The following is a 22539-nucleotide window of genomic DNA, read 5'->3' as shown; positions in this document are numbered from 1 at the left end:
CTTAACCATGGGGTCCAAATCCATAGATCCCTCAAGGTTACTATGCAGATTGATAGGGTAGTTAAAAAGGCTTAAGTATGCTGGCCTTAATTAGTCAGGGGATGGAGTTCAAGAGTCAATAAAACACTGGTTAGTTCATACATGGAATATTGTGTTCAGTTCTGGTCACCTGATTACAGGAAGGATGTGGAAGCTATGGAGAGGGAACAGAGGAGAATTATGAGGACATTGCCTGATTTGGAGAATGTGTTCTATGCGGAAGGTTGGGGTAGGGATTTTCTCTGGACCAAAGATGGATGAGAAGTGACTTAATAAAGATTAAAACACATAATTGCTGGATGAACTCAATAGGTCTCACAGTGTCCGTAGGAACTAAAGATATATTACCAACATTTTGGGCTTGAGCCCTTCCTCAAGGTATGGGTGAAAAAAGACAGGCGTCTGAATTAAAGGCTGGGGAAAGAAAGGGAGAAGAAAGAAGAATGAGAGGGGGAGGAGTACAGACCAATAGACAAAAAGTGTTAATTGAATATGATAAGAGGAAAGATGAGAATTGATATTGGCTCTGTGAAAGGAGATAGAGGGAAAAGGGAAGAGAGATAGAGCATGTTACAGCAAAGAAGATGGGAAAAAGATGTCACATTGTTTGAAGAAGGACATGTCTAATGATCTGGCATGGAAGACCTCGTCCTGGGAGTGATGGAGGGCATATGAAGTATCCTGGGTATAAGTAGGGAGGGACTGGACCAGAGGGGACAAAACAGAGTTGAGGGAGTGGATATTAGTTCAGTGGGGCAGGAGCACACAGAAACGATTGGTCTGCTGTGACAATTAGTTTTGTACATCTTGGGTAGGAGGTTGAAATGGGAAATATAGGAACAATGAGGTATTGCAAGTGATGAATAATAGAGGTCTACAAGATTATGAGAGGCATAGATAGGTTGGACAGCCAGCACCTTTAGCCTGGGCCGAGAGTAGCAAAGTGAGGAGAGGAAAATTTAGGGGAGATGTTAGGGATAAATTTTTTTTTAAAAACACAGAGATTAGTGGGTGCCTGGAATGCATGGCAAGGGGTAGCCATGGAGGCTTTTACAATGGAGGCATTTAAAAGACTTAAGCAGGCACAAGGATGAAAGAAAAATAGAGGGTTATGAGATAGGGAAGGTTTCGGTTTTTTTTAAGTACAGATGCTCCTATACTTACGATGGTCCGTCTTATAATTTTTTTGAAGTTAGATTGGTTGTTATCATTATATTTTATGATTAAAAATAGTTTTTCAGTGTGGAATAAAAGATATTCAACAATTGATGATAAAATAGGCTTTGTTTTAGATCAATTTTCCAAGCTGTAAGGCTATGGCAAGTGATCTGAGCATGTTTAAGGTTCACTAGGCTAAGGTGTGGTACTGTATCTTTTTTGACATGATTTTTCTACTTACAATGGGCTTATCAGAACACAACCCCATCGTAAGTCAAGGAGCACCTGTATGTTTATATAGGTTGGCACAACATCATGGGCTGAAGGGCTGGTACTGTATTGTAATGTTCTATGTTCGAAAAGTATGAACAGGTAACATGCATTTAATGTAGCTTGCTGATCAAATCTGATCAGTCTGGAGATGATGACCTGAAATGGCCTCTGATGTTGGTATGTATAGACTACATAGAAGTTTTACAGAATTTAAGATTTATCCAGGGCTCTCTTGGTTGTCAACATCAGTGTTCCCCATGATCATTGGACTATGAACGGAGTGCTCAGTTGGAAGAATTGACCTTTAAATGTTTTCATTTCCTTGATTGGCTAAAAGCATCGGTGGTGTATTAGAGGCAGAGATTAAGTTTTGCTGTAGGTATGAGGTGGCTCCCTTTTAGAGAAAGTAAAAAGGGTGTGATTGGGAGGTTGGAGGAGTGCTGTGGAGAGATAGCAGTGGCGTGCAGGGAGGTAGAGTACCTTTGTTTTTCAGATGTCAATTTTCAAGCCCCACCCTTTTGCCAAAGAATCATTGGTGATTTTGAGTTCTGTTTCAAAACAAAAGTGCTGTCTGCATACCATAATTTGATGCCTGAAAATGTTTATTCACCATTACCTTGATGAAGGGCTCAGGTCTTAAACATTTGCTATGTGACTTGCTGAGTTTCTCCAGCACTTTTGCGTATGAGCCTGAAAACATTTTATTAGAACAAAAATCGTTTCCATAATGTTAAACTTTCCCACTTGCTTTGTTCATCCATCAACTTCAATACTGAAGAGAGGTTGTTGGAAGTGAAGTAATGCAACAAGGAAGATTCGTATTGTTTTCCTACTATTTCCTAAGCTTTTAGTCATGTCAGGCGAGGATAGATCAGTGTATTTCTCCTCCTGCGCAATGGGGGAACTCAGGGAGGCTGCCATCATATTAATTTTCTTGGAGCTCAACCCCCTCCAGTGCAATCACATCTTCCCTATAAGGTGGTGACAAAAATTGCACACAACATTCCAGCTTAAGATAGTTGTGCCATCAATTTATCGCCATATCTACTTGTACTATTGTCTTTATAAATTCTAGAACATATACATCAAGGCCCCTCTGTTTCTCAGAAATTCCTAGTGGTATTCACTGCTTGAATTCTGGACTTATTAATCCTTCCAAATTGCATAATATCATTTTTTTTTGTATTAAATTCCATCTGTCATTGCTCTGATCACTTTAGCAACTTATCACTGCCTTCCTCACTATATCCAACACTTCCTGCAAATTTACAAGTACCCCTGCTGCATTGACATCCAGATTATTAACAGCAAACAGCAAAGGTCCTACCTCCAATCCCTACAGAGCACCTTTGGTCACAGGCTTCCAATATCAAAAACAATCCTGGACCATTGCTCTCTGCTTATGACCATCCTGATTTTGGAGGCAATTTTCTAAATTGCCCTGGGTCCTATGGGCTTTTACCTTTTGGATCAATCTTCCATATAGGACCTTGCCAAAAACTTAAATGAAGTTTATATAGATTACAACAACAATTCTCACTGACAGACTTTATGTTGTTTCTGGAAAATTCACCCACATTATTTTGACTAGATTCCCCTGAGTAAAGCTACGCTGAGCATCCTAGTGCCAGATTAATCTTGTTCCCTGGAGTTTTATTCCAATCAGTTCCCTACCATTTACATTACATTCACAGTTTGTAAGTGCTTACTTATTCCTAGCAACCTTCTTGAATAATGGCTGCATACTTGCTACAGCTTGGTACCATACTTAACAACACCTTTCCAACATTTTGCCGATAATGCAGTTGATCATTCAAACAGTAATTAGGAAGATCAAATTTGTCTTACTTTATATTACTTGCAATTTCCTATTCTGATTGATAGATAGTTGTTAACACCAGGAAACAGTTTAGTATTGTTAAATATTAATCAATCTCAATATGGGTTCATCAATTTAAAAACCTTACAAGGCATGCAAACATTTACAATATACATCACTATTTTGGTTTATAAAGCATAATTACTGTTGAGAAATAGTAATTAGGCTTAAAATAAAATCAAACAATTTTCCTGCAGAGAAATACCTGAAATCGAACCGAAACAACTGCTCCACATATCTCCTCACCAACCATGAACTGCTCCCCCAACATTGCCAAAATTAAATTTTCCCAGCAGCGTGATGCTAGTCCTTTTCGCAAACGGATAATCCATTTTCCACCATTTTTATTGGCTTCATCCTGGAAAGATAAACAAAGCATCTAAAGCATTAACATACCATCCATTTATTTTTGCCACTCACCCATGAACTCTGCTGTGACTGGTGTTATGGGTTATATTATATATGTCTTTAAAAGAGATAGATTGTGGGGGGTTTAGTGAAGGTCACTTCACAAACAGAGTTACACTTCAAAAAAGACATCTCATTGAAAATGCAGGAGCTTTGCTGAAGCCAGACATTCAGGCTCCGGTTGGCTTTGGAAAAGATAATGGAACTGCTTTGGAAAGAATTTTCAAAGCAGGTGCAAATGGAAATGTCTAGGCTCAAGTGCTGATAAGATCTTTCAAGGATTGGAGCCTTGGGAGAGGTTTCGGCTTTTACAACCATGAGAGGAAAGAATAAACAGGATTCTTCTGAGAGAGAGAGAGAGAGAGAGAGAAGTCAGTTCTACAGTAGAAGTTAAGGCTGCAGAATGGAAGTTGGCAGGCTTTTTGAAAGTCCCCATTTTGAAGATGGGTTGTGAGATCTGAGTTCAGTCTGTTCAAAACCCTTGTAGTCCTTACAAGAGGAAATGGCTGGCTAGAGTATTTCTCCTGAAATAAGGGAAACAAGAGGAACTCTGTGGTGACCTGGAAGAAGAGGTTATCATTTGGAAACCCATGATGGGGCAAGTTTCTTCAGCAAGACATTGAAGTGATTGATTGAAGGAAATCAGTTTGTGTGTGTCCAATGAGCAACAAATATCTCTCTCAAACAAGAACCTTCCTGAGCAGTAACCATTTAACTTCAAGCACCAGAGCCTGGTGGAGATTCATAAATGTCAAACTCTGTGCACAGTATAAGAATTGCCTGATACCAGTGAACTTGGAGAAGTGAGAAGTGAATGATTGAATTGTGAAACAAAATACTTTCCTAAACATTTACACATTACATACATACACACTTTGAATTAGAAGGTGATTAAGTTAGGTTAAGTTAAAGATTGATCTTGTTATAATGTTTAAAGAAAATTAAAAGTAATTTTTGTTTAAGTAACCATTTGTCTTGGTGATTCCTATCACTGCTGGGTTTTGGAGCCCTCTGGGCTCATAACACTGGGAAAAATGTTACTTTAAGGTTTGCTACTTTAAGGTTTAAACAGTCAAGCAGCAATAGCTTCAACATGACTTCTTGAGCACATATTTAGGATTAGATTTCCAGAGTCTACACATCTGGCAAAAACAACAAAATACAGGTACTCCCCAACTTATGACCACAATTGGGACCAAAGAATCAGTCATATCTTGAAATGGACGCAAGTTGGAATTTTGCATGCATGAAGTACCAAAGTCTTAAAGCAAACTTCTTAATCAAATCTTTTTTTCATCATAGATTTGACAATAACAACTTAAATTCCTAAATTTGTCAATCAATCTTGGTGAATCTTTCCACATTCTGGTCCATATTTACCTTGTTAGTCAGTGTCCTGGAGCCTGTAGGCTGGGCGCAGCCATCTTCATTCCTGTGCACATGCATGAATCTTCAGTTGGCGCATGTGCAGTGGGTTTGCATATTGGAGTTCAGTTGGCACATGCATGAGAGTTAAGCGTCCTAAAGATATTGAATTTGTGTCTTTAACTCTCATGCATGCACCAACCAAAGACTTGTGCATGAGCACAGGAATCAAGATGGCGTCGCCCAACCTAAGGACCCCGGGACACCAACTAACAAGGTAAATCTACACATATTGGCTCTTATCTGCCATGTATCCTTTATATTTTTACAAAATATTTTGGTTGTATGAGCGGATGGATGCAAGTCACATAGGTTGCAAGTCGGGGAGTATCCATACCCTTGCAACTAAAATTACAGCTTACCTCACTTTTTGTAGCACAGATGCACAAATATCGCATTCTTCATTACACCGTAATATTTTTGAGACTAAACTCCTGCCTGAAACTAGTAATGTCTACTCTTTGACACAACATCTTGAGGATGGGTGCCAACATGAATTTAATACATTTAATGTTGTATAATATTTAATTGCCATTACAAACACTTCCCTCATTATCGATCCCTACCTTTTAGCTCATTTCTACTATTCATTGAGAACTTACTCATAATAATTTATGCCCATGCTTTGACACGCCAACAAATTCATTGGCATCTCAAGTTTTATCTTTTTCTCCTCTTGTTCTAATCATCTCTCTGTACTAAATAATATCTTGTTTTCTCTTTCTGACAAAGGGTCCTTTACCTAAATGTTAACCCCGTTTTGTTTTTCACAAAAGCTGCCTGATCTGCTGAGCATTTCCAAAACATACCACACCAAAATCATTCGTTATTTTTACCAGATTGTTAAAACTACTTCCATCCATAGAGTTTTCCTTCACCCACAATGTTCTTAATCCCATTATGCCAGTCATTTTAGAAATTAAATTTATCCAAACCATTCTTGCTTCTGCACTCTCCTGTATCACTTCAGCTACACATCACCCATGCTTACGCTGCTGACTCCGAATCCAATGACAACATTTTTATTGGATTCTTCAATCTTCAAAATAACCCTGTTATCATCGCTCTGGCTCAGGCTTTTATTAATTTGCCTTTTGTTCAGCTGTAAGTTGCTCACTCCTTCGCTTTCAATTACCTCTGTAAATCCTATCTTCCTTCCGCCTCAAGCTCCATCACCAAAACTTTGAAAATAAGCAGTTTTATAAAGACGTCAGCAAAGCAAAATTTTCTTTCTCTCACTAAAAATGCTTTGAAACTTTCCATTATGCTTGACTTGTGCAAATTTTTACAGAATCATACACATAAGCTGGAACTCTTCGTGACCACCTGGACAGAGCATACATTTGGGTCACAATCTGTTGGGAAATTCCTTGATGTAGCTGCTTAGTAAATTGGAGTAATTTTCTTTAACTTTTGTTTTCACTATTATGCCCAAAGGGTCGTAAGAAATATCGTACGATCAGGCTAGAGAGAAATCTTGATTGAGCGATATGATGTGAAATCAGACAAACATTAACATGTCCTGAATTTAGAATGTAGCCCCATTCACTGTTAACAAAATAATGCAGGACAAAGAATGAACAACTTGCGAAAGACTTGGTACCAATAAAATCTGGATTTAGTGATATAGAAAAAAAATATTGACTCTGCTACATAATGCTTAGAGTTATGATAATTCAGAAGGCAGCTAAAAGTCCTGGTGTGAACATTAAAGTTAAGAAATGTAAAACAGGAAATAGTGAATCATGGGGGGGATCGGTTGGTTTAGGGCTCGTATGAATTTGCATATTGTCAAAGTGACTGATGAGACGGATAATGCTAATGTGGAAACAGCTAAGAAATTTCCAAAAGTATTGGTTGAAATCATTCATCATGGGGGTGTGGGAGGGAAGTTGGGGGGTGGGGGGGGGGGTATCTGACTGAGCAAATGCTAATTGTGACAAAATTGACTGACTTTGGAAGAAAATGTCACATCACACACATTACAAATGGGGAGAAATTAATGCCTGAATTCAAATTTAAATTCAGACATAAAGCACAGTTATGGGCCCTTCCGGCCCACAAGCCCTTGCCCTCCAAATTCACCAATCAACCTAAAATCCCCATATGTTTTTCAATAGTGGGAGAAAACCCACACAAGCACAGTGAGAATGTACAAACTCCTTACAGACAGCACCGGATTCAAACCTGGGTCATTGGCGTTGTGCTTAACTACTATGCTAACCGTACCATTCAATGTGCATCTCCATCTTTTGCTGGGGGGTAGATGGCTCTTGATTTTTGTTACCCAATGCATGACCTCACACTTTCCTTCACTAATATTTAGACAATTCATTTAAAAAGTCATGCGGCTGCTTCCAAACATCTTCACTTCGTTTCATCAAACCAATCTGTCATCAATAACCTTACACTCTGAAATTAACGTTTCAGTTTACAACAGCCTTGATCAGTTGTGATGAAGGGTCTTTGAATGGAAACATTAAATCTGTTTTTTCCCCTTGCTAGTAGCCTGACTTGTTGAAAATGTGCAGCATTTCCTGCTTTTTAAAAAAATCTTACACTATTCCCTCTCCGTCAAGTTGTTAATATTAATAGTAAATAACTGAGAGCCAAGGGCTGATATTTGGGACACTCCATCTGTTATATCCTTTGGTTATAAAAGAACCACTACTTCTGATACCATCTCCTTTGTGATAACCTATGTCCCCCATACCCTGAACTCTTAGCTTATGCACTATACTGTTATGTAGAACATTACTAAATGCCTTTAGAAATCTAAATACACTGCATGAACAAGTTTCTATTTATTACCTCGCTTGTTATTTCCTTAAATTCCACCAAATTTATCAAATGTCACTAGCACTTATCATATCATGCTTGTTTAAAGTAAAATTAAACAGTTTAACCTACTAGTTTAAGAAGCTGAAAAATGCATTTGTGAATGAAAATGCATTTAGTCTATTTGCTTAAAAGGACCCAGAGCTCACCTCCCACATTGGTTTAATGCCATCTTTGAAGAGGTGAAAGTCGCTGTGGCCTGTGAGATCACCGGGTCGAACTAAATGACTGTAAAACCTCCAGAACTGTTCAACCTAAAGAACGGAAGAAAAATATCTGATGAAATTCGACTACATTTGTTCATATATGATATAGTACTCTAAACAAGTCTAACTATATATAGAGTATAAAAACCAAGAACTTTGAACTTTTTTTAAGAAGGGCCATGAAAGAAGAACCAAATGAATTATTTCTGGAGTTATCAGAGACAAATAGAGACATGCTTTCATTCTGAACAAACTGATAATGATGAACACACATGCTGAAATGACAGTGGATTTGCTATTGCTGCTGGGCTGTTTTGTACTGTATTTATTGATCCAAGACCACTTGGGTTATTCAAAGCAGCAATTCAGCTGAAAATGTAACTGTTCTGCATTATGAACCACTTAGTGCTAAAGAAATAATATCCAATTATCAAATAAGACTTAGTCAGCAAGACAGAAGAATAAATGAATATGTAGCAGTGAGTTGTTGTGATGGTAAAATGTTAACTTGTTTGATAGTATAGACCACAAAGCAAACATCTTAGTTATGGAATTCCAGTATCTCCACTCCTGTCCGGCACTTCATTTAAAATTAATACAAAAACAGTGCCCAATTAAAATTCAGATAGTTAACCTACAACAATGGCATTCAATTACAGTTCACGGCAATCAAGTATGAAAATTAATCCCCATATTATAGTGACAGATATGCCAAAAATAATCATGATTTTATACTGCCTTAGAAATTCATTCTACTGAAGTTAATGAGGCAGAATACAACATGCAAATGTTATTGTAATAGTGACCAGAGATGAATTTCAACACTTTAATGTTGTACCAGAGATTAATAAATATTAAAGCATTTTCCACCATCCAGCAATCCCACACACATACTATCTCTTTCTTGTGCTAAAAATTGTCCAAAAGTCATATGCAATGCAAAGCTACAAAGACAAGCATGCAGAAAATCCAATGCATATAAACTCCCACCCAATAACTTGGCCTTTATACAATCAATAATGGCATATGCAAAAGTGTGCTGCTTACAGATGCAAATGTTCCAATCTGTTTAACATTTTGCTCATAGCTCTGAGAGCTAGTGGGTCGACCTGGTGTACGTCTGGAATACCAAAACGTGTAATTATACTGTAGTGGGTGTTCCCCTGGGCCAGGGACAACCGTCTGCAAAGAACAAAATACTCAAATAAAAATTCAGGAATTTGTTACATGGTTATTTTCCTGATTCCTAAATAGTTTTGTAAATATTTGTCAATAGCAGTCAGCTTTAAAAGACTATTTTAATTCCATATGAAATTATTTTATATTTTTTTTTGGTATCTGGTTCATTTAAATTTGCTCTTACTTGAGAAGTCCAGGAATATTAGCCAAAATGCAATTTGTAGTCAGTATCTACCATAATATATTTTTAATTTGAAGTCCCAGAACTAGTCTCTCTCCAGTAAAATGCTTCTATTATAGACCAAGCTTTACAAAACAAACTCAATATTATAAAACGTCCACGAGTCACATTATTTCACCACTTTAACAATTTGCATTTTCTACAAGTTATCCCTTTACAAAGTATCATCCTTACTAGTTGATAATGTTGCACCTCAAATGATATTGTCATGCTATTATAAACTAAGAAGTGATAGGACAGACACACTGAACAAATTTCATGTGATGTTTCATTCATAGAATAAAAAATATTTGGAAAATGTACCAGGCTACTACTGTATATTTATTTACATTTTAATTTATTTTCTAAATTATATTGATGTTAGTATTTGCACTCTGCTTGTGTGGCTGTACAATCGAGGCAGGGTTGTGGCCCACAATACCAGAAATTGACCCAACTTTAATATCTCAGGAGTAGAACCCATTCCAGTTTGCTTGCCTTCTAAACCTATCCATGGATGATGTTGTAGCTTTGACCCTCCACTCTGTCCTGAACCACATAGAGAATGATGCCTCATATGCCAAATTCATCGACTTCCAACTTGGTATTCAACACAATCATACCTCAGAGGTTGCTGGATAAACTGTCCAAGCAGGGACTCAAAGCCCCACTCTGAAACTGATTTTTGGACTTCTTGACCGAAAGAGCACAGTTAATCCCGGTTGGCAGTGAAACCTTGAGCCTCATCACACTAAGCACTGACACACCTCAGGGCTGGATGCTCAGCATCACAAATGCACCTACCATCAGTTCTAACAGAATTATCAAGTTTGTAAACAATACAATAGTAGTTGGCTTCACTGGCAACAATGAAGTGTCATCTTTCAGAGAGGAGGTTGGATGGCTCATAAAATGATGTGAGAATAATAACCTGAGTTTCAATGTGGACAAGACAAAGGAGAGGACTGTGAACTTTAGGAGGATGAAGGTTCACCATTCTCCATCAATGGCTCCATTGTGGAGAGAGCTGGGAGCACAACATTCCTTGGTGTACATAGAACAGATGATCTATCCCGAACCCACAGAACCTCCTCATTTGTCTGGAAGGTGCAGCAGTTCTTACACTTCCTAAAGAGGTTGAGGAAGGCAAGGCTATCAGCCACCATCTTCATAACTTTTTCACAGGATCACAATTGAGAATGTCCTGACAAGCTGCATCTTCATGTGGTATGGTAGCTGCAAAGCATCAGACCTGGTCAAGACAGAGGATCATCTAAACAATTACTGGGGTCTCCCTTTCCTCTATTGTCAATATTTACTGGGAGTATTTCTTTCCACCCAGCACTCAGTATCTTTGACCCACTGCCATCAAGGAAGTACAGGATCATCAAAATCAGGATTGCCAGGCTGGGAAATAGTTTCAGATTGAAGAACAGTATCATGCAATTGATAAATCATCCCAGAACATTTTTATATATCTATTTTAAATTATATCTCCATGTATATATGCAATTATTCTCTACTTTGTATTGTGTATGTATGTGTGTGCACCATATTATAATTACAGCATAGAAACAGACCATTTGGCCCTTCTAGTCTGCTCCGAACGAAGTACTCTCCTCTAGCCCCACCTGCCTGCACCCTGCCCATAAAACTCCATTCCCCTCCTACCTATATACCTATCCAATTTTTCCTTAAATGACAAAATTGACCCTCCTGCCACTACTTCTCCCGGAAGCTCATTCCACAAAGCCACCACTCTCTGAGGAAAGAAGTTCCCCCTCATGTTACTTCTAAAGTTTTGCCCCTTAACTTTTAACTCATGACTTTTTGTTTCAATTTCTTCTACTCTCAATGGAAAAAGCCTATCTACATCAACTCTATCTATCCTTCTCATAATCTTAAATACCTCTATCAAATCCCCTCTCAACTTTCTATGCTCCAAAGAAAAAGACCTAATCTAATCTTTTTTTGTAATCTAGATGCTGAAACCCAGGTAACATTTTCATAAATCTTCTCTGCACTCTCTCTACCTTGTTGATATCCTTCCTATAATTCGGTGACTAGAATTGCACACGGTACTCTAAATTTAGCCTCATCAATACCTTGGACAGTCTCAACATCACTTCCCAACACCTGTATTCTATACATTGATTGATAAAGTCCAGCATACTAAAAGCCTTCTTCACCACCTTACACACATGAGATTGTACCTTCAGGGATTGATGCACCATTATTACTAGATCTTTCTGCTCCACTGCATTCTGCAATACCCTCCAATATACTACTTGTGTCCTGCTTTAATTATTCCTACCAAAATGAAGCATTTCATAGTCATCAGTATTAAACTCCATTTGCCATCTTTCGGCCCACTCTTCTAAGCAGTCCAAATCCCTCTGCAATCTTTGAAAATCTTCTTCATTATCCACAATTCCCCCTATTTTAGTATCATCTGCATATTTACTAATCCAATTTACCACCCCATCATCCAGATCATTAATGTATATGAAAAACAACAATAGTCCCAATACAGATCCCCGAGGCACACCACTTGTCACCAGCCGCTTGCTCCTCGAACCCTTTTTAAACCACATGTGCAATACGCCAGTCCTCAGCACTATACCCATTTCTAATGACATTTGAATGTCAGAGCCTCTTATTTCCTCACTAACTTCTCTCAAGGTCATGGGGAAAATTCTGTCGTGACTCAGAGACTTAGCCACCTTTATATGCTTCAAAAGCTCCGGCACTTCCTCTTTCTTAATCACTATAGTCTCCATAATTACCCTCTTTGCTTCCTTTACCCTGCACCCCAATATCCTTCTCGTCAGTGAATACCAAAGAAAAGAAATTGGCTTCACACACAGTTGTCCGCTCTGATTCTCTAAGAGATTAATTTTATCCCTCACTCTTCTTTTACTATTAACATATTTGTAGAAACCCTTTGGATTTATTTTCACCCTGCTTGCTATAGCCATTTTGTACATAGAAACATAGAAGATAGGAGCAGGAGTAGGTCATTCAACCCTTCGAGCCTGCTCCGCCATTCAACGAGATCATGGCTGATCTTAAAGTTCAGTACCCCGTCCCCGCCTTCTCTCCGTAACCTTTAATACCCTTATACTGAAGAAATAGATCTAATTCCCTCTTAAATATATTTAATGAACCTGCCTCTACTGCCCTCTGTGGCAATGAATTCCACAGATTCACCACCCTCTGGGTAAAGAAATTCCTCCTCATCTCGGTCCTAAATGGTTTGCCTATTATCCTCAAACCATGGCCCCGGGTTCTGGATTTTCCCATCATTGGAAACATCCCATCTGCATCCATTCTGTCCAGTCCTGCCAGAATTTTTTATGTCTCTATGAGATCCCCTCTCAATCTTCTAAACTCCAGTGAGTACAATCCCAATTTGCGCAATCTTTCTTCTTGTACCTTCTATTAGCTTTTCTAATTTCTTTCTTAAGATTCTTTTTGCATTCAATGTATCATTCAAACATCTCATTTATTCCTTGTTTTTTATATTTATTGTAGATCTGCCTCTTTTTTCGAACTAAATATCCATTATCCCTTGAAAAACATGGCTCTCTCAAACTTTCAACTTAACATAAAGATTTTGTACCCTCAAAATCTCACTTTTAAAAGACCTCCATTTCTCTACTACACACTGCCCATAAAACAAATGGTCCCAATCCACTCCTTGTAAATCCTTTTGCATCTCCTCAAATCTAGCTTTTCCCTAATTGAAAACCTCAACCCTAGGCCCTGACATCCCTTTCCATAATCACACTGAAGCTAATGGCACTATGATCTCTGGACCCAAAGTGCTCCCAAATGCATACCTCTGACACCTGTCCTATCTCATTCCCCAACAGTAGATCCAATACTGCCCCTTCTCTAGTTGGTACCTCTATGTATTGCTATAAAAAAAAACTATCCTGCACACATTTTACAAACTCCAACCCATCTAACCCTTTCACAGGATGGGTTTCCTAATCTATATGTGGAAAATTAAAATCTCCCATAATCACAACCCTGGGCTTATTACAAATATCTGCTATCTCCCTAGAGATTTGCTCCTCTCAGTCCCCATTAGGTGGTCTAAAATACACCCCTATCAGTGTAACCCCTTTCCCATTCCTCAATTCCACCCAAATAGCCTCCCTGCACGAGCCCTCTCATCTATCCTGCCTAAGCACCACTTTCTCTGACAAGCAATGCAACACCACCACCACATGATCTGGAGATGTGATGTTTTGAAGGGTTGTATATGTACATTCAGATGATCATTAATGTGAACCTGAACTTGAGCAATAAGCCTGTTCTGGTAATCATCAAGATCATGCCTTGTTTTCCTACACTTATCTATATAACTCTCAATTCCCTTTTGAATGAACTTAATGCATGAGAATTCAGAGTCTTCCAGTGTGGAGAATTCTAAAGATTTATGTCTTTGCAAATGAAGATTTTTTTTCTATACTAGCAATAAATGGGCCACCCCATATTTCGACATTATGCCCTAGTGTTAGATGAAATGTTGGTAAAATGCGATCTGAACTCTGCTCCCGAGATTATTAATTTGGTAATTTACCCACTGAACCATCTCTTCTTATCTTCTCTAAACCAGTGTGTGTTTTTTAAAAACTAACTACAAAGGCTGGATGCAGTCAATCAGGAAAGGATAATCTGGTCATCAGGAGTAAACAAATTATCTGCAGAATGACCCTCTTAAATGTGGGATTCAGCAATATGGCAAAGAGAGTAGAAAGGAAGTTAAGAGCAGCATTGTATCAAGTTAATATTATTTCCCAATCTAAAAGAAGTTTTAAATTTCAATTTCACCTCTTGTAATTTATTAAGATCCTTAGTGAGGATCTGCACAACTGATTGCTATTCCTATAGTGAAACCATTCTCTCCTATGAAGTTAAGACCATTTTCCCCTCTTTCCCAGTGCACATTATATGACAGCTTACTTAGCAGGTCAGAGGATACCAACTACTAACTATATTCAGCATAAATGTTAGGTATTGACTATGCTATAGGCCAGTGGTTCCCAATCTTTTACTTTCCACTCACATACCACTTTAAGTAATCCCTATGCTATCGATGCTCTATGATTAGTAAGGGATTGCTTAAGGTGGTATGTGAATAGGAAGGGAAGATTGAGAATCACTGCTCGAGACCCAATTATTTCTGAAATATTTTGCTTGAGAAAAATTGCCCATTTCCTTTGGAGTTATGAAACTGTGCACCTAACGAATCAATTTGGAATGATTAAAACAGTGGTTTTCAAACTTTTTCTTTCCACCCACATACCACCTTAAGCAATCCCTTATTAATCACAGAACACTTATGGCATAGGGAATATTTAAAGTGGTATGTGAGTGGAAAATATAAGGTTGGGTATATAGGCCAATGGTCTTCAAACTTTTTCTTTCCACTCACATACCACCTTAAGTAATCCCTATGCCATAGGTGTTCTGTGATTAGTAAGGGATTACTTAAGGTGGTATGTGAGTTTGAAAACCACTGCTTAGGCCATGCAAGTGAGACAGCTGGCTGGTATTTGATCTTTTTTCCTAATGCAATGTGCAGGGTGTACTTTTATGCTCTCACCTTCCTTTTGGTAATATTTTGAGTCTTCTCTTTATCTGTTTTTTCTTTCTCCATTTCTTTCTGTGTGTGGTTATCCCCATGTTGATCTTGGTCTCCACTGTCATCATCTTTTAAGCTGCAAATGAGAAATGCTTAATATTTAGCCATTACACCTGAAATTTCTTTTCAAAACAAGTTTACATCATCTTCTATTATATGAAAAAAGTAGTGGCTTTACCATAGGTTCAATGGTCTTTGTTTCTGACATCACGCGGCAAATAATGCCACAAGCCGGGATCACACAACACCAGCTAGTCTGACAAATGATCCACATTATCTTCAAAAAGCACATGGAGCATAAACTACTGGAACATTAAATTCAATAATTAAGATATCCATATATCACGGATACAATGGTGACATGGATGCGTTCCAGTTCACCTATATATGATGGAAGTCATCTCACTGGATCTACACAAAACCCAGGAATACCTGGACAGTAAAGATGTATTCATTAGGATGCTCTTTATCAAATACAGTTCTGCATTTAACACCAATATTCCCTGAAAACTCATCAGCAAACTCCAAGACCTAGGACTCAACACTCCACTGTGTATTTGGATCATGGATTTCCTCACCTCCAAAACACAGTCAGTGAGGATTGGTAAGAACATCTCCTCCACAATCTCCATCAGGAATGGAGCACCACAGGTCTGTATTCTTAGCCCCTGTTCTACTCACTTTATACCTACAACTTGGTGGCTCGGTATGACAATAACACCATCTGCATTTGCCGACAATAGCATGGTATTGGGTTGTATAAAGGAAGGGGATGAGTCAGTGTACAGGATGGAGATTGAAAACTTGGCTGAATGTGGCACCAACAACAACCTTGATCTCATTGTCACCAAAACTAAGGAGCTAACTGTTGACTTCAGGAAAGGAAAGCCAGAGGTATACAATCCAGTGATTATTGGGGGATCAGAGATGAAGAGGGTATGCAAATTTTTCTTTGGAGTCCCCAACTTTGGAGTCTTTCCTGGACCCAACACACCAATGGCATTTTGAAGAAAGCACATCAGCACCTCTATTTCCTCAGACGTTTGTGGAGATTTGATATGACACCAGAAACCCTGGCAAATTTCTACAGATGTGTGGTGGAAAGTGCATTGATCGGCTGCATCATGGCCTGGTATGGAGGGACCAATACCCCTGAATGTAAATCTCTCCAAAAGGTAGTGGACATAGCCCAGAATGTCACAGGCAAAACCCTCCCCACTATCAAGAACATCGACAGTGAGCATTGCCATCGGAGAGCAGCAGCAATCATCAAGGATCCACACCACCCAGCACACGCTCTGTTCTCACTGATGCCATCAGTAAAGAGGTCTAGGTGCACGAGACTCACACCACCAGGTTCGGGAATAGCTGCTACCCCTCCACCATCAGACTCCTCAACAACAAACTCAATCAGGGACTCATTTAAGGACTCTTACTTGTGCACTTGATTGATTTTTTTAATATTGTCTGTATTGCACAGTTTTTTTTACATTCATTATCTGCTTACATTTCTTTATTTGTTTACACATATACACTGTATACAGGTTTTTGTTGCACTATCAATAAGTGGTAAATCTACCACACCTGCAGAAAAAAGAATTCAGAGTTGTAGGTAATGTCATGTTTGTACTCTGACAATAAATCTGAAATCATCTAAATGAAATGAAGGCCTTCACAGGGTCCTCGTCACTCTGTCACCAACTTACAGATGCACTATTAAAAACTGTTTGTTATATTTTTTATATATATAAAACTAGATATTATAATGGAGTTCACCCACTGATTCTTAACCTCATCCCATGTTTACCCACCAACATCATATTTAACTCAGGGCAGTCAGTATTGTTCAGCCAAAAATAAATTGTCCGTTCAAACTACAGTACAGCAGTATATTGGGGGATACTGGGCCAAAAGTGCCAGTTACTGGGCTTCAATTCTAAATTAAAAATCAAAATAAATGTTAGCACCTGTAAAAAGCACGCCAGAACATAGAACAGTACAACATGGTATGAGCCCTTCAGTCCACCATGTTGTGCCAGCCTATATAAACCTATTCCACTATAAATCTAAATCATTCCCAACCTCACAACTCGCAACCCTTTTTTTCATCCATGTGACTATCTAAGAGTTTTTCAAATGTTCCTATTGTACCAACCTCCACCACTAGCCCCTGCAATTGGATTCTTAGCACCCATCACTCTCTCTCTCTCTCTCTATATATATATATAGAAAAAAAAAATCACCTCTTAACATCTCCCCTAAACTTTCCTCCAATCATCTGAGACAGATGTCTACCAGTATTGGCCATTTTGCTTCCCTTGGAAAAAGTGGCCGGCTGTCCATTTTATCTATGCTTTTCATAATTTTACATGTCTATTAAGAACAGGAAGAGATTCAAGTACGAGCTAAAAGCTTCCTTGAAAAAGATGCAGCATCTTAAATGACTCTGGGGATCTTTTTGCTCACAACTACTCAAGGTAAAGGATTAATATTCAGGATAAGGCTGGTGTGCAACTGAAAGCAGGCCACCAGAAAAATTATCCATCCATTAGTTAAACAACTTTGACAGACACGGACGTCGAGTACAATTCTCAGACATGCTGAAGAAACGCAGCAGATTCTGAGTTTGAGAACAATTCACAAATGTGCTGAGGAAGAGAGAAGAGAGGAATAAAACACAGAAGTTTGCAGACATCATGGTTGAAGTAAAACACGATGCTGGAGAAACTCAGCAGATCACTGTACTTTATATAGCAAAGATAAACATGCATAAGCAACACTTCTGGCTTGAGCACTTCATCAAAGTGTGAGCAAAATGTAAACAGGACCCTGAACAAAATGGTGGTAGGAAGAATGTGCTGGAGAAACTTAGCAGGTCACGCATTATTTGCAGATGCTGGAGTTGAGTGCAGTACACAAATGTGCTGGAGAAATTAAGCAGGTCAGTCCACACCACCCTCATCATCTTTGATTCCAGTGATTTTTTTGCCATCCATAATCATATTCTGGAATTTTCCACATGCAGAACTAACAAACGGAATGCCATGACAAAAAGCAAACGATTCCTTCAGAACACATGTATGGGTTACATGTAAATAAAGCAAGAAGCACTGCAACAAAACTACCCCTTAAAATGTGCATTTTAAAGTTAGCATTTCATAGTTTACAAAATAAAAAAAATAAAATCAACATTTCATCTACAGGTTGTAACAATTTTCACAAATGAAGATGTTAAAGCACTGACTTCTTGGAGAACAAATTGTTTATAAATTAAACCCTATAGTCGATGCTCCTCATTTTTTGTGAGCAAAGGGTTGAAAGAATGGAGGGATGGGTGAGAGAGCGGGGGAATGGGTGAGAGAGCGGGGGAATGGGTGAGAGAGCGGGGGAATGGGTGAGAGAGCGGGGGAATGGGTGAGAGAGCGGGGGAATGGGTGAGAGAGCGGGGGAATGGGTGAGAGAGCGGGGGAATGGGTGAGAGAGCGGGGGAATGGGCGAGAGAGCGGGGGAATGGGCGACAGAGCGGGGGGGATGGGCGACAGAGCGGGGGGAATGGGCGACAGAGGGGGGGATGGGCGAGAGCGGGGGGGTGGGCGAGAGCGGGGGGGATGGGGGACAGAGCGGGGGGAATGGGCGACAGAGCGGGGGGAATGGGCGAAAGAGCGGGGGGAATGGGCGACAGAGCGGGGGGAATGGGCGACAGAGCGGGGGGAATGGGCGACAGAGCGGGGGGAATGGGCGACAGAGCGGGGGGAATGGGCGACAGAGCGGGGGGAATGGGCGACAGAGCGGGGGGAATGGGCGACAGAGCGGGGGGAATGGGCGACAGAGCGGGGGGAATGGGCGACAGAGCGGGGGGAATGGGCGACAGAGCGGGGGGAATGGGCGACAGAGCGGGGGGAATGGGCGACAGAGCGGGGGGAATGGGCGACAGAGCGGGGGGAATGGGCGACAGAGCGGGGGGAATGGGCGACAGAGCGGGGGGAATGGGCGACAGAGCGGGGGGAATGGGCGACAGAGCGGGGGGAATGGGCGACAGAGCGGGGGGAATGGGCGACAGAGCGGGGGGAATGGGCGACAGAGCGGGGGGAATGGGCGACAGAGCGGGGGGAATGGGCGACAGAGCGGGGGGAATGGGCGACAGAGCGGAGGGATGGGCGACAGAGCGGAGGGATGGGCGACAGAGCGGAGGGATGGGCGACAGAGCGGAGGGATGGGCGACAGAGCGGAGGGATGGGCGACAGAGCGGAGGGATGGGCGACAGAGCGGAGGGATGGGCGACAGAGCGGAGGGATGGGCGACAGAGCGGAGGGATGGGCGACAGAGCGGAGGGATGGGCGACAGAGCGGAGGGATGGGCGACAGAGCGGAGGGATGGGCGACAGAGCGGAGGGATGGGCGACAGAGCGGAGGGATGGGCGACAGAGCGGAGGGATGGGCGACAGAGCGGAGGGATGGGCGACAGAGCGGGGGGATGGGCGACAGAGCGGAGGGATGGGCGACAGAGCGGAGGGATGGGCGACAGAGCGGGGGGATGGGCGACAGAGCGGGGGGATGGGCGACAGAGCGGGGGGGATGGGCGACAGAGCGGGGGGATGGGCGACAGAGCGGAGGGATGGGCGACAGAGCGGAGGGATGGGCGACAGAGCGGAGGGATGGGCGACAGAGCGGAGGGATGGGCGACAGAGCGGAGGGATGGGCGACAGAGCGGAGGGATGGGCGACAGAGCGGAGGGATGGGCGACAGAGCGGAGGGATGGGCGACAGAGCGGAGGGATGGGCGACAGAGCGGAGGGATGGGCGACAGAGCGGAGGGATGGGCGACAGAGCGGAGGGATGGGCGACAGAGCGGAGGGATGGGCGACAGAGCGGAGGGATGGGCGACAGAGCGGAGGGATGGGCGACAGAGCGGAGGGATGGGCGACAGAGCGGAGGGATGGGCGACAGAGCGGAGGGATGGGCGACAGAGCGGAGGGATGGGCGACAGAGCGGAGGGATGGGCGACAGAGCGGAGGGATGGGCGACAGAGCTGAGGGATGGGCGACAGAGCGGAGGGATGGGCGACAGAGCGGAGGGATGGGCGACAGAGCGGAGGGATGGGCGACAGAGCGGAGGGATGGGCGACAGAGCGGAGGGATGGGCGACAGAGCGGAGGGATGGGCGACAGAGCGGAGGGATGGGCGACAGAGCGGGGGGATGGGCGACAGAGCGGGGGGGATGGGCGACAGAGCGGGGGGGATGGGCGAGAGCGGGGGGGTGGGCGAGAGCAGGGGGGTGGGCGAGAGCGGGGGGGTGGGCGAGAGCGGGGGGATGGGGGACAGAGCGGGGGGAATGGGCGACAGAGCGGGGGGAATGGGCGACAGAGCGGGGGGAATGGGCGACAGAGCGGGGGGAATGGGCGACAGAGCGGAGGGATGGGCGACAGAGCGGAGGGATGGGCGACAGAGCGGAGGGATGGGCGACAGAGCGGAGGGATGGGCGACAGAGCGGAGGGATGGGCGACAGAGCGGAGGGATGGGCGACAGAGCGGAGGGATGGGCGACAGAGCGGAGGGATGGGCGACAGAGCGGAGGGATGGGCGACAGAGCGGAGGGATGGGCGACAGAGCGGAGGGATGGGCGACAGAGCGGAGGGATGGGCGACAGAGCGGAGGGATGGGCGACAGAGCGGAGGGATGGGCGACAGAGCGGAGGGATGGGCGACAGAGCGGAGGGATGGGCGACAGAGCGGAGGGATGGGCGACAGAGCGGAGGGATGGGCGACAGAGCGGAGGGATGGGCGACAGAGCGGAGGGATGGGCGACAGAGCGGAGGGATGGGCGACAGAGCGGAGGGATGGGCGACAGAGCGGAGGGATGGGCGACAGAGCGGAGGGATGGGCGACAGAGCGGAGGGAATGGGCGACAGAGCGGAGGGAATGGGCGACAGAGAGGAGGGAATGGGCGACAGAGAGGAGGGAATGGGCGACAGAGAGGAGGGAATGGGCGACAGAGAGGAGGGAATGGGCGACAGAGAGGAGGGAATGGGCGACAGAGCGGAGGGATGGGTGAGAGAGCAGAGGGATGGATGAGAGAGCGGAGGGAATGGGTGATAGAGCGAAGGGATGGGTGATAGAGCAGAGGGATGGGCGATAGAGTGGAGGGATGGGTGATAGAGCGGATGATGGAAGAAACAATGAATGGATGGATGAATGAAAGAATGAACGGATGGATGAGAGGATGAACGGATGGATGAAAGGATGAATGGATGGATGAAAGGATGAATGGATCGATGAAAGGATGAATGGATGGAAACAACCGCAGTCCAGGTGCAGCCGGGCTGACATGCCGCCAGCATTTCTCAATAGCCCCGAAGAGGGTCGGGGAGGGGGACAAGGCCGCCAGCCCTGCGCGCAGCTTCGCTCAGCGGCAAAAGGATGAAGAAGGGGCGGGATGAGAGGATAATGACTCACGCATCAAACTTGTTGTTCATGATGCCGGCACCCAGAGCGAATCTTCAAGCAAGCGATCCTCCACCTGCGAGGATGGAGCCGAGACATCCGGGAACCCCCGCCCTGCAGCGCCTCCCATCTCTGACGTCATCATCCGCGGCGCCTCCCGTCCACGTGACGTCATCGTCTGCGACGCCTCGTCCACGTGATGTCATCTGCAGCGCCTCCCATCCACGTGACGTCATCGTCTGTCGCCGCAGTGGTGGCGGCGACGGTGGCTGGTTGAAGGGAGAGGGGACGATGATACGCGTCGTCCCGAAGAAGCTTCGTCGTTAATGCAGTAACCAGGTTGCTAAAAGAAACTAGTTCTCAGGATGAGCAATATAGTGGAAACATGTGGGAAACGATGTTTACAACTCGTTAATTCGCTATCCAATCGTTTTCAAGGTTATTGACATGGAATCAAACAGAAATTTCCTGTAGTCTCCCACAGGACAGACAAAGATTCGCCATCAGCACAAATTGCCCTGCACCCCGAACAGTCAGAGAAAGAGAAGCAAGAGAGAGGCCCCTCAGAGGCCCTTTCAAACTGCCATGTAAAACGGGGTTAACAGGGCAAGTCCGACCTGGTCCCTGACCTGACCACAGAAAAGGGGAAATGGCCGACCCTGTTACTCCAGTAACCATGGCCCTTGTGTCGCAGGGAAACTCCTGGCTGAGGTGCTGCTGCTGTGATCAGGGGAGAGAGGCCGCTGCCACGGAGTGGGGGGGGAGGTGGCCGGGATCAGGGGAGGGGGGGTCAGCCATGCGCTGCTGCTGCGAGAGCGGTTC

At 43.2% G+C, this 22539-nt stretch overlaps 1 protein-coding gene across 10 annotated transcripts in view; it reads right to left on the bottom strand.

The window, feature by feature from the left end:
• eif4e2 (eukaryotic translation initiation factor 4E family member 2) overlaps nt 1–21951 on the bottom strand; it is a 36642-nt gene extending 14691 nt beyond the window's left edge. For 3 of the 10 annotated variants that reach the window (XR_011344263.1, XR_011344264.1, XM_069897154.1), the window contains exons 1-5: nt 21730–21941; nt 15243–15357; nt 9274–9408; nt 8170–8274; nt 3555–3707 (exon numbers count right to left, since the gene is read on the bottom strand). Coding sequence is in view for 6 of the 10 variants with exons in the window: in XM_069897154.1 (XP_069753255.1) it covers nt 3555–3707; nt 8170–8274; nt 9274–9408; nt 15243–15357; nt 21730–21749 (528 nt within the window). In the remaining 4 variants the exon portion in view is untranslated. Of the gene's footprint in view, nt 1–3554; nt 3708–8169; nt 8275–9273; nt 9409–15242; nt 15358–21729 lie in introns of all 10 variants that reach the window. The other 7 variants (XR_011344265.1, XR_011344266.1, XM_069897155.1 and 4 more) reach the window with 5 other exon arrangements.
• Between the last annotated feature and the right edge of the window lie 588 nt (nt 21952–22539).

This window comes from Narcine bancroftii, chromosome 9 (assembly GCF_036971445.1).
Source record: "Narcine bancroftii isolate sNarBan1 chromosome 9, sNarBan1.hap1, whole genome shotgun sequence".
Taxonomy (NCBI): domain Eukaryota; kingdom Metazoa; phylum Chordata; class Chondrichthyes; order Torpediniformes; family Narcinidae; genus Narcine; species Narcine bancroftii.
This window is presented reverse-complemented; position numbering and strand designations above follow the sequence as displayed.